Consider the following 16,822-nt stretch of genomic DNA (forward strand, 5'->3'; position numbering starts at 1 on the left):
TTTGATAATCAACAACATTGAACAATCTTTATTTAAGTGCTTGGTTTTGCTTCTGTACAATGATAACTGAAAAAGCAACTAAACTTCACTGGTTGATTGTAATTAAATGTTATCATAGTCAATGGAAAATATTTATTTTTATCCTACTTGAATAGCTAGTTTCTACAGATACAAAAGCACATTGGCATAAGTTTGAAATTTATAATATAGAGCAATACAACTCAAAAATTGTTTTGCAACCAATAATAAGAAAAACTACCTGTAATTCCAAAAATGTATATGATAACTTCCCTGTAACCTTTGGGAACCCATGGTAAGACTACAGAGTGAGTTGATCTCACTTTTTTTTTAATTTGACTCAAAAATAGAACTAAGGCAAAAGTGATTAATCATCTATGGGACATGTCTTACACAATTGTTTCAGATTTATTAAGGGTAGTACGTACAGTATATAAAATTACACTCTGCTAAAAATAAAAAATTATGACCTAGTGAGGCATATCCAACTGGTTTGCCTCTGGCCAGTGGAGATCTTTAAACCCCATGTTTAGTTGTTATGTTTATTTACAATTTGTTTGTATTGTCCTGAAAACCCCCATCAAGGGAGTGGTCAATTAAACCTGTAATCAAGTGAACCCGTGCCTCTGGGAGTGTTCCTTGTTGGTTACTCTAATTACTAAGTCACAAAGTTGAAAACCAAGAGCAGGACAAGAAGCATTCCATCAGTTGCAATCACAACCTGTTCAAAACATGATTAATTTCATTTGCTGCCAACATGTTGTACGTTACAGATCAGTTGCTCCAGGCTATGGATAACAAGAAAGTTTCCATCATGGTATTATTAGATATGTCTAAAGCATTTGATAGTATTCGACACGACATCTTGTTATCCAAGCTACAAAATCTCGATTTTTCCCAGGGTGCGTTGAATTGGTTTCAGAGTTACCTTTCTAACCGACAACAGTGCGTTCGAATTGGTGACGCAGTTTCTAAAGTACTCCCACTTGAGTTCGGAGTTCCGCAAGGCTCTATTTTAGGTCCGGTTTTGTTTACAATCTATGTTAACGACCTCCTTTCTGTTCCTAAACGTTGTCTATCTGCCTCCTATGTTGATGATTGTAAATTGTATTTGTCCTTTTCACCTGCCGAATTACCCACGTCCATCCTCGCCTTAAACGAAGATCTTACGAGAATATCTCAGTGGTGCTGTAAAAACTCTCTTTTGATTAATCCGGACAAAACTAAGGTTCTAGCTGTTGGAGTACCACAACTTTTAAAGAAACTGTCATCATTCAGTATAACACTTTTTGACAAGGAAATAACACCTGTGCCTGTCGTTAAGGACTTGGGTGTTCTTCTCGACACACACCTCAGTTATAACCAACATATCACTGAGATTGCCTCTAAATGCCTTTTTAAATTGTACCAAATTAACAGAATCAAGCACCTCCTGGATAGGAAAACACTTCTGTTAGTAATAAATTCATTTGTCTTTAGTAAACTCCAATATTGTTCAACTGTCTGGAGTAATACCAGCAGCGGCAATATTGACAAGTTACAAAAAGTCCAAAACTTTGCTGGGCGAATTATTCTGGGACTAAGAAAGTATGACCATATTTCGGATGGGTTGCGATCGTTGAAATGGCTTCCTATTAGAGAGAAACTCATTCTAAATGACGCTACTATGATGCACAAATGTATTAACAAGCTTGTTCCAGACTATCTTGCTGATATGTTTAAATCACGTTCTCAAGTCCATAATAGACAAACTCGATCATCTGGTGCTTTGGATATACCTTTATGTCGCCTGTCAACAGGGCAGCGCTCCTTCGCTTTCAGAGGAGCCAAACTCTGGAACTCCTTGAATGATAACATTAAGTCCTTAAAATGCCCCAGGAATTTTAGACGTCATCTTGCAACTGTTTTATTAAGTTGATATATTATATTATTGATATATATTTTGTAATTATAATATTATTGTATTTACATTCTCAATTAATTTATATATTTGTATTTTTTTTTTTTTATTCTATTGAGCTGAAAAGCCCACTTAGGGAGCATCAATAAAGTGTATGTATGTATATATGTATGTAACATATTCCCTGTGTAAGAAGCAAAGATTCCACTGAAAATTTCCTAGCTTATCACATGCAAATTCATAGCTCATCTGTTTGAGTGGCCAACAAATATATAGAGGCACAGGTTTGTACTCTGTAAAATCCTGACTTTTTTAGGCTTCTTCAACTGTGAGGATGACTCCCTTACTGATGTAATTATGGGGGGTTGCTACAGATAAAGAGTTTTTGGAAATTTCTAGAAGGCTAATTAGTTGTGCTAACTGGATACCAGGGCAATTTCATGCAATGCTATGGAAATTTCAACTATGTGTTGCAAAGGTCCACAAAATATAGAAAACAGTTAATTCGTAACCTTCAAGAACACTCTAAAATGCTTAATAAATGTACATAAATTGCCATTCACCCATCAGAGTTGATTGTTATTGACTGCAAAGACCGCCAAGTATTTAAAGATGTTAAAGAAGGCCATTGTGGTCTTCTATGGATGCTTTCCTACATTCATTCCTACACGCACACATGAATGCATCCCTGAAAAGGTCTTTTCTAGTGGCAATATTGAAAAATCAAATGCAAATTCTGAAGAATAAAAAACTTAATCAATTATGAATCATTATCTTAATTGGTCAAAATGTACGAAACAAAAGTTGTTATATTTCTTAGAGTTGAATTGAACGCAGTTCAAATACTATTTTTGTTTCAGAAAAGTTTGTCTGGGAATTTATCAACAGTTTCAGAAGAGATTTTGAGATAACAGTGTTTACTGTGATTTTTGTATCAGTGCAGTGACTGGAGTTTTAGCCAGTAATGGGCTGTTGTTGTTTTTATGTAACCTTACAGTTGTATCTTAAACAAAACTATGAAGAAGGTTGAAGTGTTTATGAAGCAATTTATCATGAGATAAAAGTATAAAGGGCTCTATATATATAGCTGACAATGCACAGGACATTGATCAAGCACTTTTTCAATATCTATGTAATTCCTTCAATCACGAGAATATAACTTTGGTTATTAGTATTCTGCTTCACTTTTGTGGATTCAATCTTACCATACCATCATGTTCAAGAAAACAATATAATAACAAAAGAAAGCATTTAAAATACTTTTATAAAACCAATCAATGAACCTACAAGCAGCAACAAAATTGTTGACACATTGATCTTTTCAACTCCATATTACTTCAGTTTTATCTCTTTTGCCCTTGTTGAGTTTACCTATTCACCATCGTCTCTCCCCCCCCCCCCCCCCCAAAAAAAAAGAGATGGTGTACGGTGATTGCATGAACTTTTAGCAAACATTGAATGGAGGAGGGGTCTGTTAATAATTTCGAGTGTGGTAGAAACAGGACTGTTTTTCTCCTCATAACTCTTCTCAAACATCATGTGTAAACAAATCTTGACGCTGATAGTAGCTAAGAGAATAAGCAGCGAATAAGAGCCGTGATGGAGAGTTTTGATGCTTACCCTAAATTAAGTCCCTACACAATCCCAACAACAGAAAAACATCAAAAAGAGCAGTTTAAAAAACTAATACCTTCTGACTTCTATAAGTATCTACAACAACAGCAATGCGTCCCTCAGTAGTCACTGTAATCCCTATTACGGAAAAGCTCTCATCAATTTGGATTTCTACACAGCTACGCACAAACTCACCATCTTTGCTGTATATCTCAACCTGCAGGAGTTTCTTCTCTTCTCTAGCACCAGCGATGACGACATGTTCACCTGTTCGGTGAAATGCAATGCTCGTGTAGTAACAGTCATTTCTTTGCAGTTTAAATTTGTTAAGATGTTCACCGTGTTCACTGAATATGTGAACACAGGAATCATCTCTGTCCACTACCATAACATGGCCATCAGTAGCGACAGTGAAATCCCACGCACTCACCAATATTCCTTTGCCAAAACTGCGAACAAACTTTCCATTAGTGTCATACTCCTCCACCTTAGGCTCCATTCCTCCTGTCATGATCCTTCCTACTGTCATCATCCTTCTTCCTGGCTTTAATGTTTTTGTTCTTGTCACCTTATCCTGCAGCTCCATTACTCTCGTCTCTTCTGTTGTCATGATCCTTCCTCCTGTCAGTACTTTTCCCGTGTCAGTCACTGACAGTACTTTGTACTCGACCCAGCCCTCTCTCCTCAGACGAAACCTGTGATACGGGTCACCGGTTTTCGTAAGTTTATAAATCCACCAAGATCTAGGTCTCGAAAGCTCTGCCAAGCTCCTCAGAAGGGTCAGTACAAAGATGTTGTCGTCCGTGTCTGTGGCGACATCGTAAATATATAACTCTGTATTTACATCATCGTTAGGGAGACTGAAATGATTCACAAACTTGCCGCTGCTGTCAAACACCTTCACACAACCATCATAGTAATCTCCGACAATGAATTCTCCGCCGGAGTTTGTAGCGATGCCAATCGGCCACTTCAGCTTGTGCTCCTCTTCGCCCTTCTGATCAAATAATAATGGTGGAACACAACGGTGCTCCATGCCATATTTAAGCAGTACTTTAGTTATTCTTGGGTCGTACAATGGGTTGATTTTGTGTCCTCCAGTATCAATAGGAGGCCAGCTCAAAAAGTGTGCGTGTTCACCAATCGTTCGCGTGACATCGTAGATGACACGATTCACGTGACAGACACTGAAGATAATTTGCCTTCTTTCCTCTTGACCGAAAAAGCCTCTTACTACCTGGATGCCTTTCTTGAGCTGAACATCAAAGCTATTTTGCACTGCAGGCAGACAGTTTAATTCCTTTACACACACTCCGCATGGCGTCACGGCGACACCAGGATTGTCTACTGTCTCTAATATGGTCGCCATAACTCGATACTTCATGGCCAGAATGCGGTCAGATATTTTCAGACCTTCGTTTTTGAAGGCCCTCGTTGCTTCTTTTCGAGCATCTTTAAATCTCTCCTTTGCAGCGGAGAGCTTTGTAGTAGCTGATTCATCCAGGCCAGTAAGCTCCAACTTTCTAATTCCATTAATAAGAGAAAATCCTTCATCACAGGCCGCCCCTGCTGTTGCCGCACCACACTCGTTTCTAGACTTTGCTATCTCAAACACTTCAAACAACAACGCCATTCCTTCCTCGAAAAAGCTGGTACTTGTTTCTAAATCTTTCCTTGATAAAGCGTCCAACTTTGACTTGATGTCCTCGATTTCACGGACGATCAAAGAGTGGAATTTCTGGTCTATTACATCGCCATCTTTGAGTTTTTGCGCGAGCTCATCTCTGCCTTTTGTTACGAGTAAGCCAATAGTGGCTTTAAACACAGCAGTTACAATCGAAGACATAACTTGAATCCTTTTTTCTTAGGTGACGCTACTTTACACAGTGCAATAGAGTTTGAACAAAATAAACATGCAGTTTTCTAAAATTCTGCTTATCAATTTGGATCAAAGTTCCAGTTCAGTAGTTTCAGCGCTTTCTAAAACCTCAAGACAACAGGCGATCTATCAATTTTAACCAACCGTATCGTCCTTAGGGGAAAAAATAATAACGATCCCAGTGGTAAGAATTTCAAAAATTTGTATTTAAAGTTTGTCTTAAAGAGCAACGAGGTTGGAAGTCGTTTCAACTCCTTCATTACTGGTTCTTTTACAGCGGCGTAATAGACCTGGAGAATGATGACTGAACAAACTGACCGGAATGCAGGTATCAATGAAAGAAAAAACACTCCAGGAACCAAATGAGCTGAAGCAAACTCAATATTCATTGCCATCTTACTTCGCCTCAGGCTCAAAACACTTTTTATGTATTCGGCTTCAATTGCTGAAACGAGACATCAGTAACTGCGAAAGCGTTCTCAAACCAATGTGAGTCTCACACGGTTTACTTTTTATGGCATATTGATTAATTAGTTTCGACTGGAATAATATCAGCATCTTTCGTGTTTAATAAACCCGATTTCAAAACATTTCCATTACTGACTCAATATAAGAAGACTGTTGACCCTTAAGAAATCACGTCAATGATAATTAGTGTTTTTGTCGACGGAAACAGATGTATTTTTTTTACAGCTGAGGTCAGTTGACATTTCTAGATTTCAGTCGAAAACTATGGCCTTCCTTTCTGCAACTAGGTTACGATAAAACGACATCTTTTCCGAATTATATGTCCGTATATGTTCCAGAATATCTTTCAAGATCTTGATTCATCTCCATAAAATATAAACCTCAAAGTTTGCTTAAGGGTAATGACGCAGTTCAGAAATAGCTCGTCATTTTTTCACTCCGCTTTTTGTTGTGTCCCTGAAGGAAGCCGCTAGATTGTTTGTTTGTCATCCCACAACGTAATGAGTGTAGTCTTACTATTTAAATAAAAGTGCTATTTTTTTCTTCACGAGCAGCAAGCTGATTTAAATTGACCCTTTCTTGTCCTGAGGTTTAATCACTAACCATTAATACCATTTCGGCAGGAACACTCCGAGGAATTGGAAAGTTCAGGTTCTTTTTGAACATCAAGATCAAAATCTTATAATTGAACTCTATATTCTGCTTTATGGCTGGAAAAAATTCTTTTTTTCTTGTTGTGTATCTACTCAAGACTGTCGAGATCGTAATTTTTTTCTCCTTCGAGAAAGTGAAATTAAATGCTGTCACATTCAATAACCGAACGTTATTCCAAGCACCAAGCTAATGTGATCCAAAAACAAATCATTGTTTTTTAAGCACTGCACTCTCACGTCACGTCGATTTAACATATTCGTTCAGCTAGAAGCCGAGCGGTTTGTATATAAATTATTGGGCGCACTTAATTTGGAGCTTCGCTCTGTTGTGCGACCCTCGCCATACGCTGATGAAAGTGATTAAATAAATAAAGCTAGAGTTAAGCGAAATTTGAGCGAAAGAGAGGGGGTTCAGCTTATAGTCAAGAGTTTTCGAAAAAAAAAGATATAGTGTATTTGAACAACACCAAATGGACATGTTTTCATTTAGAAGCCGAGCTAAGTCGAGTGCGCGAATGGACAGAAGTCCGAGCCGCTTTGGGGTCTCATCCTTGTTAAAGTCCTCGACAATTGCAAGGAGTAGCCCTGTCGGTGTCTTGTCTTGTTGATATATAGGAACAAGTAATTAAAACTATACCATGCTCTGGGTAGATTTAGCAAACCGGAACAACTAGTGGTACCTTTCGTTACACAAAACTACTGCATCACGTTTAAGTGTTCACTCAATCTTGGTGACATTTTAATTGGTTAAGGTGTCGTCTTCATGGAAATTAAAGGCGGGCTTTCGGACCCAGAAAATGTTTTCTTTTCCCTTGAATAAAGGTGGCAAAGATTTGTGAATTACGTTGAATGAAGGTGTAACTATAACTGAACTGTACAACCGCTTGGCCGTGGAAGGTCTGCGTACAAGATTAGGTTTCTCCTCTACAGAAGTGTCGTTTCGATAAACTAACGAATACAAACGTTTTATTAACATTTCTCCGGGACCAAAATTGTTTTCCCTGAATGAAGGTGTTCCCAAATCAATGGTGTTCTTTCCACGGCAGAATGGTAAATGAAAATGCAAATACGTATGATGCACGATCCTCGCAGTAGATAGCGCTATTTAAGCAATAGCGAAAATCAGACCTGAAAAAAATCAGGCCTGTACGAGATTCGAACCACTGACCACTGCGATACTAGTGCAGCGCTCTACCAATTGAGCCAACAAGCCAACTTGGAGGAGGCCGTTAAGTTGATTCGTAATAAACCCGTGAAAGTGATTAATCCGATACAATGAAAATATATGAATATCATATATTTTTATTGTATCTGAAAATGAAAATGTTTCTGAAGAATGAAAACCAACTCTCTTGAGCCCTTTTAAAATGTCTGGATATTTAGAGTTCACCCAATTTTGCTTGAGAAGAATGGAACGTTCTTTTATTCAACACAGAGGTATCCATCTACTAACTTTACATAAATTGAACATTTTTCTAAAACCGAACTTGTGCCCCCCAACCCCTCCCTTTCCCCTCTCGGATAGGCGTTCCAAAGAAGAAGTCTCACAGGTATTGTAGTTGGAACATTTTGAGCTCTTTCGTGAATAGCCTTTATTCAACATACACTAGAATTTAGTAAAAAACATATTTCACCTTGTCTTACGGCTAAGTCGTTCTTACTAAGAACGGATCTTCTTACTGTAGCCTTCACGATCAAGGACCGGTAGAAGGATTCAATTGCAAGGCAACACTTGTCGGTAATTTTGTCCGTCCTGTTACTTGGTTAAAAAAATATCCTATTCACCATTCAATTACGTATTCGTTTTTTCATTTTTTGTCACAAAGCTGTTCATATCATTTATAACACTACCTAACATGGTCTACAAAATCTCTCTCTTACTTTTAAACTTAAAAAAAAAATTGCCTAGCTTCATCGTGAAATAACATGAATCAGGTCTTTTCAAAAACTGCCAGAAACAAAAAAAAAAACAAATCGCAGTTTCACGGGTACTCTTTTTTTCTACCTATTTCCTGATAAATATCGTCGTTCATTTACAAATCCCGCATGTTGAAGTGAGCGTATCTTTTACACAATGAGCGTCATTAGGGAAAGGGGGGAGGGGAAACAAACCAGTCAAACGTCAGCGCATGTGCAAACGCTGTCATAACAAGGCGCAACTCTTGGCGCATGTTTTGGGGCTGCTATAACCAGGTTACCCCTAAAGAGTTAGAACCAAACACACTCTCCAGTAAGTCGAGGTGTTTTACATGTGTATAACCTTTCTTTTCAAATGCTGAAAACAAACAAAATGGCACATGAACAGAAGCAGTTTATCTGTCGTTCTTATCAAAAGCTTACAAAAGTAACACATTTTGGTAAGTACTTGGTGTGATCCTTAATGTATGTTGATGTATGCGAATGACCATGTATTCCCACATGTTCTTATGTATTGATGCATGGCGGTATGAAGGATTTCACCAAGTACCTACCCACATTTTACGCCGTGCTGCTGGCCAGTTGAACGTACGCGCTCATGAAATTCTGAGATAAGTAATCAATGATTTGAGGCTAGTGTTTAAAATAGCTTATAAACATTTAAATTGACGATCGTTTAATTCCAGAAATTTACTGCAGTAAATCTTGAAAAAAATAGTTAACTTTCTAGTGAATGGAATATCAAAACACCATTTCCATACCTTGATGAATTCTATGAAGGTGAACCCAAGCGCAAAATAAACCTAATAGAATAAATCACGAAGCCATCATCATTATCATTTTGTCAGGCCCTGTCTATTCGCATTCTTATTAAACTTGAAAACGAAGTCTCCTTTCTCCTGAAAAGGAAAAAAAGATTTCTACTGTTGCACATTTGAACTCTTTCCTCTCATCCACAACAAATTGCATCCGACAGGGTAATGGGCTCCTGCATACGAGGAGTCGTCATATATGACGTACCCACTACACAACGTCATCCGTCCAAAGTGAGAGATGGAGGGGAGAGATCTCTTCTTCAAGGGGGCGTGTTTGAGTTAAGTAGGTACACCATTAAAATCATCCCATGGAGACTGCTGGTAGGTCGGTAGCCCATATCATATTCGTGATTGTTTTTACCGGATAAGTGGTCGGAAGGCCAAATTGCAGACGATGGGCAACCCGAATTGATGAAGTCCCCTTTACAGCCGTTATTTGGTCTCGTCACGCAAAGTGCACTCTTCCCCACCAACAGGTACTTGGCCGGAAATTATAATGCCCCAATAAAATACATATATCTTATTGAACTTTTCTTTGTGTAGTACCGCTGAGTATTTTTTACAAGTTGTGCCGTATTTTCATGCTTAACAACCTCCCGCGTGCATCCATAACTCGATGGGTGCACGCTGCACGCTAACGATTTCTTAAGTGAACTGACAAGACTAAAATTGATGAGGATCAATGAAAAAATGAAAACTTCAGTTTAAAACCAGGGCATAGAAATCCAAGTACTGGATACTAACCAATAACAAAAAAGTGACGTAGAAGACAAGGTACAATCCAACTAGAATATACGTTACGTGGTATTTCAGACTGAAAAACAACAGAGAAAATGACAGCAGCGAAGCATTAGAGCGACAAGCAAAGATCTGGAACAAGTAGCACATTTAGAATCAACGAAACCAAAGCGATCGTCCAGCAAGAACAGGGCTCCAAGCTTACAAATTTCAAAGTTGGCCTGCTATTTGATATAATTTTTCGAGAATTTTCAAAACAGTGTAGGATAAAAAAGGTTATTTTGGGCAAATAATTCGCAATAAGCGGACTTCTCTTAAGTTTGCCTGGAAGTTAATGTTACGCAAGTCGTAAATGAGGTAAATATTAATATCATAGAGATGGGTTAAATCAAAACTCACCACATACTCTGCGACAAAAAACATGTTGATCCCTATAACTACAACGGATAAAAACCACGCTACACCTTGCATCACCCCAGGGATGAAAACAACAGGACGACAATTAAATGGATTTTAATGAAAAACTAGAAGAGCCAAAAAGAAATACAATCCAAATGGTATCCAATGATAAAAGTCGCTAAATGTCTTATTCTATGCTCTCAGTTTGTTTGTTTGTGACGAACGAGAGAAAAAGTGACGCATTTTCGTGCGCTTTTTTCCTAATTACCTCCACAAACCAAGAACCCGCAAAGCTAAATTTAAAAAAAGGATTGGCTATAATTGTTCTCATTTAAAACGCTGGTACAAGTCAGTCAGCATTGACCTAATTCCTTCAAAATTTAAAATACCACCATCTCGTCATAAACAACACGGACGCTGGAGGGTAACCACACTAAGGCCGAATTAGCTGCCACATATTTTCCTTTCAATTACTTACGAGAACTCAGAGTTTCATCAAAGTAACACCCTCCGAATGATAGGCTTATCTCACCACCTCGTGCTGGATAGTGTACTGAGAACAATTTTTGCGCCCCACGTGACACTTACAAGTAAATTTTCCACAGCATTTATTAACGAATTGCCCTCAAGGCCGAGCTCTAGATTAGACCCTACGGGATCTTTTACACGGTAGAAATGGTACAGCATATTATTCACCAACGCATAGAAACAATACAACTTAGAGACAGCTTAGCATACCTTCCATTCTTAAACGTTCCCATAATTGCTTTATATCCCGTAAAATGCAACACAGGAATCAGAGAAAAAGGGAGCTGGCAAGATAAGAAAAAGTCCTCAGCTTAACAAAGTTCAAGAGCGTCATTCGATAGTTGGAAACATTTTTGACTGCCATCGGTGCTTCTACTGATTAAAAGATTCCTGTTCTGCGATTTACTCATCAGAAACCTAGATGCTGAATCACTTTCTTTTTTCTCCAAACCAAACAAAAGTTGCTACCGGAACCACGTCACAGTTCAACCATTTCATCCCTAAGATCTCAAAAGAAGTTCTCTTTATTATCTGCCTCACAATTCTTATGATATTAGTTCGGAAAATTTGGTATTGGATCAACTAATAAATCCCTATTGATATTTGTCTTTATTCTCATCACTAGTCTGCTTCATACTGTACTGATATTGTAAGGAGAAATTCTGTCTTGGTCACTCAGTGGCAGTTCAAGGGTTAAAAATAGTTTTTCGGACCCTTGTGTTTTCAATTGTAGTGGAGTTCTTTTCCATCCGTAAGTATCCTTGATGTAGGTTTTCTACTCTGACAAAGCAACAATTTAAAGGTTTCCTTCGTGGTAAGATTGATAATATCGCAAATGCGGCTCGAAACTATCTCAGCCACAACTTACCTGAAAACCAAACTCTGTAGCACATTAAGGAAATCATTCATTCCAGTCAGATCCTGGACTCCTTCCTTAAAAGCCACAATAAGGGTTGGAGCAATGGCGATCGATCTGGTAAACAGCACTCGCTTCCATCTTGCCCAAGAGATCTTCAAGAATCCCTGCAGTGCATAAATCAAATCGAAAAATTTTCTCTTCTCAAGGAATTATCAACAATCGTTGACATGCGGGCAAGCACAAGTTATTCCAAGTTTAATGTGGTAAAAAGCGCTTCCTACCTCCATAACAAACTGGAAAAAAAATGATGTCATTAGCTTTTAGCAGAAGAACGCGAAAGCCAATTCAACGAAAGAGCCCTTAAGATGAGTTGCAATTGAAGGTCCAAAGTTATTGAAGGAATCGTTTGGTTTTTCTTAACTTCGCCATGTGATTGGTTGAAAAAACTGACGCCAACCCCACAACCAATCAGATTAAAAAAATAACACCTACTGCAACAGGGTCATTCGCCTTTTCCCGCGCTTAAAAGCAGTTTATTCGTTTAAACTTTCTTTTTGATAATTGATTGGCTCCTTGAGAAATTTTCTTCCCTGTTATTGTCAAAAGCGCAGTTATGCTAAATAGGATCTATTTTTAGATCAAAAGGACGATATTTTTTGAGGATTGACCACATTGACGGTAACTTTTCTGAGTGCTTACTCTAACGCTCAAGAAACACGATGGACACTTTCACCTTTCCTTTGTGCGCCATGCTAAGCATGAAGCTCCAAAAACTAACAGACAAACTAACAAAACGCAAACGTGTTTTATTCTTTTATGAATCAAACGCTCGCACTCATAGTGCCTTCCGGTTAGCTCAGTTGGTTAGAGCACCGGATTCACGCACAAGATTACGGTGTTGTGGATGTCCTCCCCAGGGGTGGGATGGGTAGGAATTGGCCATGAAAAGCCCCCATGGGGAGTGGTCAACTAACGTATGTATGTATAGTAGAACTTTGACGAGCTGAAAGAATTCCAATGCCACAAATATACAACGCTGCTTTTCCAAACATGCATCCCAGAAAGAAACCCTGAAAAGAAACACGGACAGGATTTTAAAACGATCACCACTACACTGCAATAATTAACGACTTTTCACCGAATGAAGTGTGGGTGGTTCGTAGTGGAGTATTCAACCAGTCGCAATGCGTCAAAGTACAAGGTCAAGAATAATATATGTCCTAAGTATATTGCTGACCTATTTCGGAGGTCTGATACGAAATATGCCCTACGTAGCAAAGAATTTGTTATTCCTAGATTTAATACAGCAACATATGGTAAGCACTCTATCAGATATACTGGACCTAAGTTATGGAATATTGTACCTAAGAACATTAGAGATCTGCCAACATTATCATCTTTCAAGATAAATATCCGTAAGATTGATCTAAATACTTTACTGACCGATAATTACTGTACCAACTGTATTTTATGCAGTACTTAATGTAAAAAAGTTTTTTAATGTACATTTTATCTTGTACATATTGTAAATATTTTAGCATGTTAACCAATCTTAGTATTTTTAGCTCAATTAGCATTTTAACTTTAATTAATTTATGGATTTAGTCATTTTTAATTTATTTTGTAGTGTCCCCATTTAGTGGTTATGTACTGCTATTTTAGTCTGACACTTAAATAAAGGTATTCATTCATTCATTCATATGCACCGCTAGCCACATATACTGAGGTGAATATTTGTTTTAGAAAATATTAAATCATTGAGATAACATAGCACAAAAAGATGATTTTAACTCACTTATTCCTGCAAAGATTGCAATATTTTCTGGCGCATACTCCACCCACGTTGCTCAGGATGAATAAAAAAGAATAATCGGAATTCAAGCGGCCAATCAGAGCGCGCCTTTAACGCTCTCCACTGTTTTGGTATAAACTAATCGCTACAATTCACTGCCTCAACTAATGTCTTACTTATTAGTACACCATTAGTTCTTACCCCTTTGAAAAGGTCTCCGTCGATGGCTATAGTTGATAAACATAGAGAAATGAGAGTTCGATATTTTCTGATTTTATAGATTAGATTTGACAGATCAATGAAGAAACACTTTCATCAAAAGTTTACCTAATGTTTGTATTTGAAAAGTTAACAAAATTGTTCCAAGATTCATACTTTAGGATCTCCGATCTTGTCCACATCAAATATGTCAACTTGGCTTCTGCTGTAATTAAGGCATTTGTGATACTGAAAAGAAAGAGATTGTCAGAGTTTTCATTAAGAAATGTAGTAACACGACAATATTGAAAGTAAAAGGGAAGGTACTCAACAATATCAAGCAGCTAAGTGATGAAAATAAAGAAAAGTGTCTGTTAGGGAGAGGGGGTTGTTAGTTGATCAAATACCAAATTCTCCAAACTAACACCATAAGAGTTGCAATACACACAGTATGGAGAATTATTACTGAGATCTTGGGAATGAAAGGGATACGCGTTTGCTAATTATTTTTTAGTGTAATTCGTACTTATTTCTTTTTTCACGTTTTGATAACTTCTTTGTTCGTACTTTTTGTAAGTTTACAGGTAAAAACGAGCGATAAGTGAGTTTGTTAGCGTTTTTCCTCGTCAGTTACACCTTTTTTGCACGTTTCTCATACCGCACGTTATTTTGCGCCCCTTTTGAAATAAGCCAGTTTCTTTTTACGCAGGATCGCTTTTTTAAGTCAGTTTATCCACAGCTGCGCTCGGCACAGTTCTCTGTTTTAGAAATATTCCACTCATTCGCTATTGCAGTTGTCACTGTAGATATTTTTTCCATTTCGCTTGGTTTGTACTCTTTTTTGTCTGTTTGTAATGATTTGTTTATCTTGGTTAACTTAGCTTTGATTCATAGCTTTAGTTTCAACCTACTGCTGCTGGTGAGTAACAAATAGACAAATTTCTCAGTTAGACGAAGAGTGACCAGCATCTAATTTCTCCTTACAATACCATTCCAAAATGAAACATTAAGGTCACGAGAATAAAGGAAATGATCGGAAACTAAAGAAGCTCTTGATTGTTAAACAAGCTCTCCTTGTCAGCATCTTAGAAAATGTAAAGAGAACAGTATGGAGAATATGAGTACTGATGCTGGGGTGTGTGGGGTTGAGCTGTGAATGTGCTAAAAAAATCTGACTTTCCCTTTTCCTTTCTTCTAGTGTTTTGCTTTTCTTTTGCTTGTGTAATTGCCTAAATTGTTTGAGCCCTTCTTGCGCAATTCCGTTGGAACGTAAAACGAGGATTACTTGGTACTGTTTTTCATCAATTTCTGGAACAACCACTGGTAAAAACAAATAGGCTTACTCTAACAAATACTGCGACCACGAATATGTTGATGATTAATGACACGAACAGTGCAATGGCTGGAAGGAAAAAGGAAAAGAGGAGAAGGTTACATATGATGACAAGGTATATTACTGTAAACAAGCAACTCCCACGGCTCCCACAGACATAGTCGGACTGAAACAGTGTTGAAATTAATCCAGGACTGGAATTGCTTTGATTGTGAGCTTGTATATGTTTTCAGCCTCAAAAACCAAAACTAAGGCAATTTGTTTGATTTAGAGGTTTTTTAGTCCTGCGGTGATCTTGTTGGTGTGGAACACTTCTATCACCTTACTAACTTATCATAAGCAAAACTAGAGACCTTTTCGAAAAAGAAAACCCAGTGCAAAGGCTAAAATCATAATCAACGAAAGAGAACTAGTGTTAAAACTGTTAACAGTGCGGGAAAACGCGGCTGCAAAAGTCACGATTGTTTTCAGTCTTGCGTGTGATTGGTTGATATGACAGTTGTTACTAAGGATACTGACATGGTATTCATCTTTCGTGCACGCCTCGATACGATTCTCAGACAAAGCCGTAAGATGTATTCCATCACTAAAAAAACTAAATGATGGTGGAATATTGATGTCCCTTATTCTGTGGTTGAAAATATAAATCAATAATATAAAACATCGAATTAGGTAAATTTATTACCTGATTCAATGAAATAATACATATTTGCTTTTTTCACTGCTTTGGGATTTTTCTTGTCTACTTCTCGAGACTACAACAAAGAGAAAGAGGAAAACGTTAACGATGAGCAATATTTCAAGAATTGTCACCAGAAAAAGGTCATGGGTTCAAATCCTGTGCATGCCTGAATTTTTTTCAGGTCATATTTCCATTACTACATAAGTAGGATTCATTACTGCGAGGATCGCTTTCATACATTTCAAGGAGACTGTTATTAATTGGGTTTCATCGACTAAGTTGATGAGGTAAATTGGGCACCGTACATAGTTTCTTCGCTTTAACAGATGGCTAACTTCAAAAAAGCGTTAGCCTTCGCTACCCATCGTGAAGAGTTCAGAAACTATTTATGATGGCCAATTCACATTATCAACTCAGTTGAGAACTGAAAATCAAATCGTCTTGTAATACACTCCACCGTCACGGCACCACAGTTACCTGTGTCTCTAGAGATTGGTTGCAAACCACCTATAGCTCGTCATTGTTTCACTCAGCCTTTTGTTATATCAAGGAAGCCCCTAGATTGTTTGTCGTGTCATCCCACAGCACAATGAGTTTAGGTTTATTTTTAAAATAACACTGCTATTTTTTTCCTCACGAGCAGCAAGTCGTTTAAAACGTCCATATCCTGGACCGTCTCTTCTACTGAGTTTTAACCGCTGATCCCATTTCGGCAGGAACACTCTGAGATATTGGAAAAGTTTGTTTTCGAGCATCAAAATCAAATGCTTACAATTAAACTTTATTTATTATATAGATACTGGTGAAATACCAGGATTTTTTTTTTACTAAAAACTCATATCTTCATCGCGCGCAGTGAAGATACTATTTTTATCTATCACGTATGAGGATATTGGTGTCGCCATAGTTACTAACATGATAAGCCAATTAGAAGAGACTTATTACAGATTTTTTCTCTTCTTCATTACAATGTTGAACTTTTGGAACAGAAAATATAAGTATTATTGTCTTTATTTCTCCTTTATAACT

At 37.6% G+C, this 16,822-nt stretch overlaps 1 protein-coding gene across 1 annotated transcript; it reads right to left on the minus strand.

The window, feature by feature from the left end:
* On the minus strand, positions 1-5,810 carry LOC111347047 (uncharacterized). Its single transcript, XM_088742001.1, has 2 exons — positions 3,963-5,810; positions 1-3,799 (listed from the first exon to the last, which is right to left on the minus strand). The coding sequence occupies exons 1-2, from the start codon at positions 5,376-5,378 to the stop codon at positions 3,704-3,706; spliced, it is 1,512 nt and encodes a 503-aa protein (XP_088598127.1). The 5' UTR covers positions 5,379-5,810; the 3' UTR covers positions 1-3,703.
* Between the last annotated feature and the right edge of the window lie 11,012 nt (positions 5,811-16,822).

This window comes from Stylophora pistillata, chromosome 12 (genome assembly GCF_964205215.1).
Source record: "Stylophora pistillata chromosome 12, jaStyPist1.2, whole genome shotgun sequence".
NCBI lineage: Eukaryota > Metazoa > Cnidaria > Anthozoa > Scleractinia > Pocilloporidae > Stylophora > Stylophora pistillata.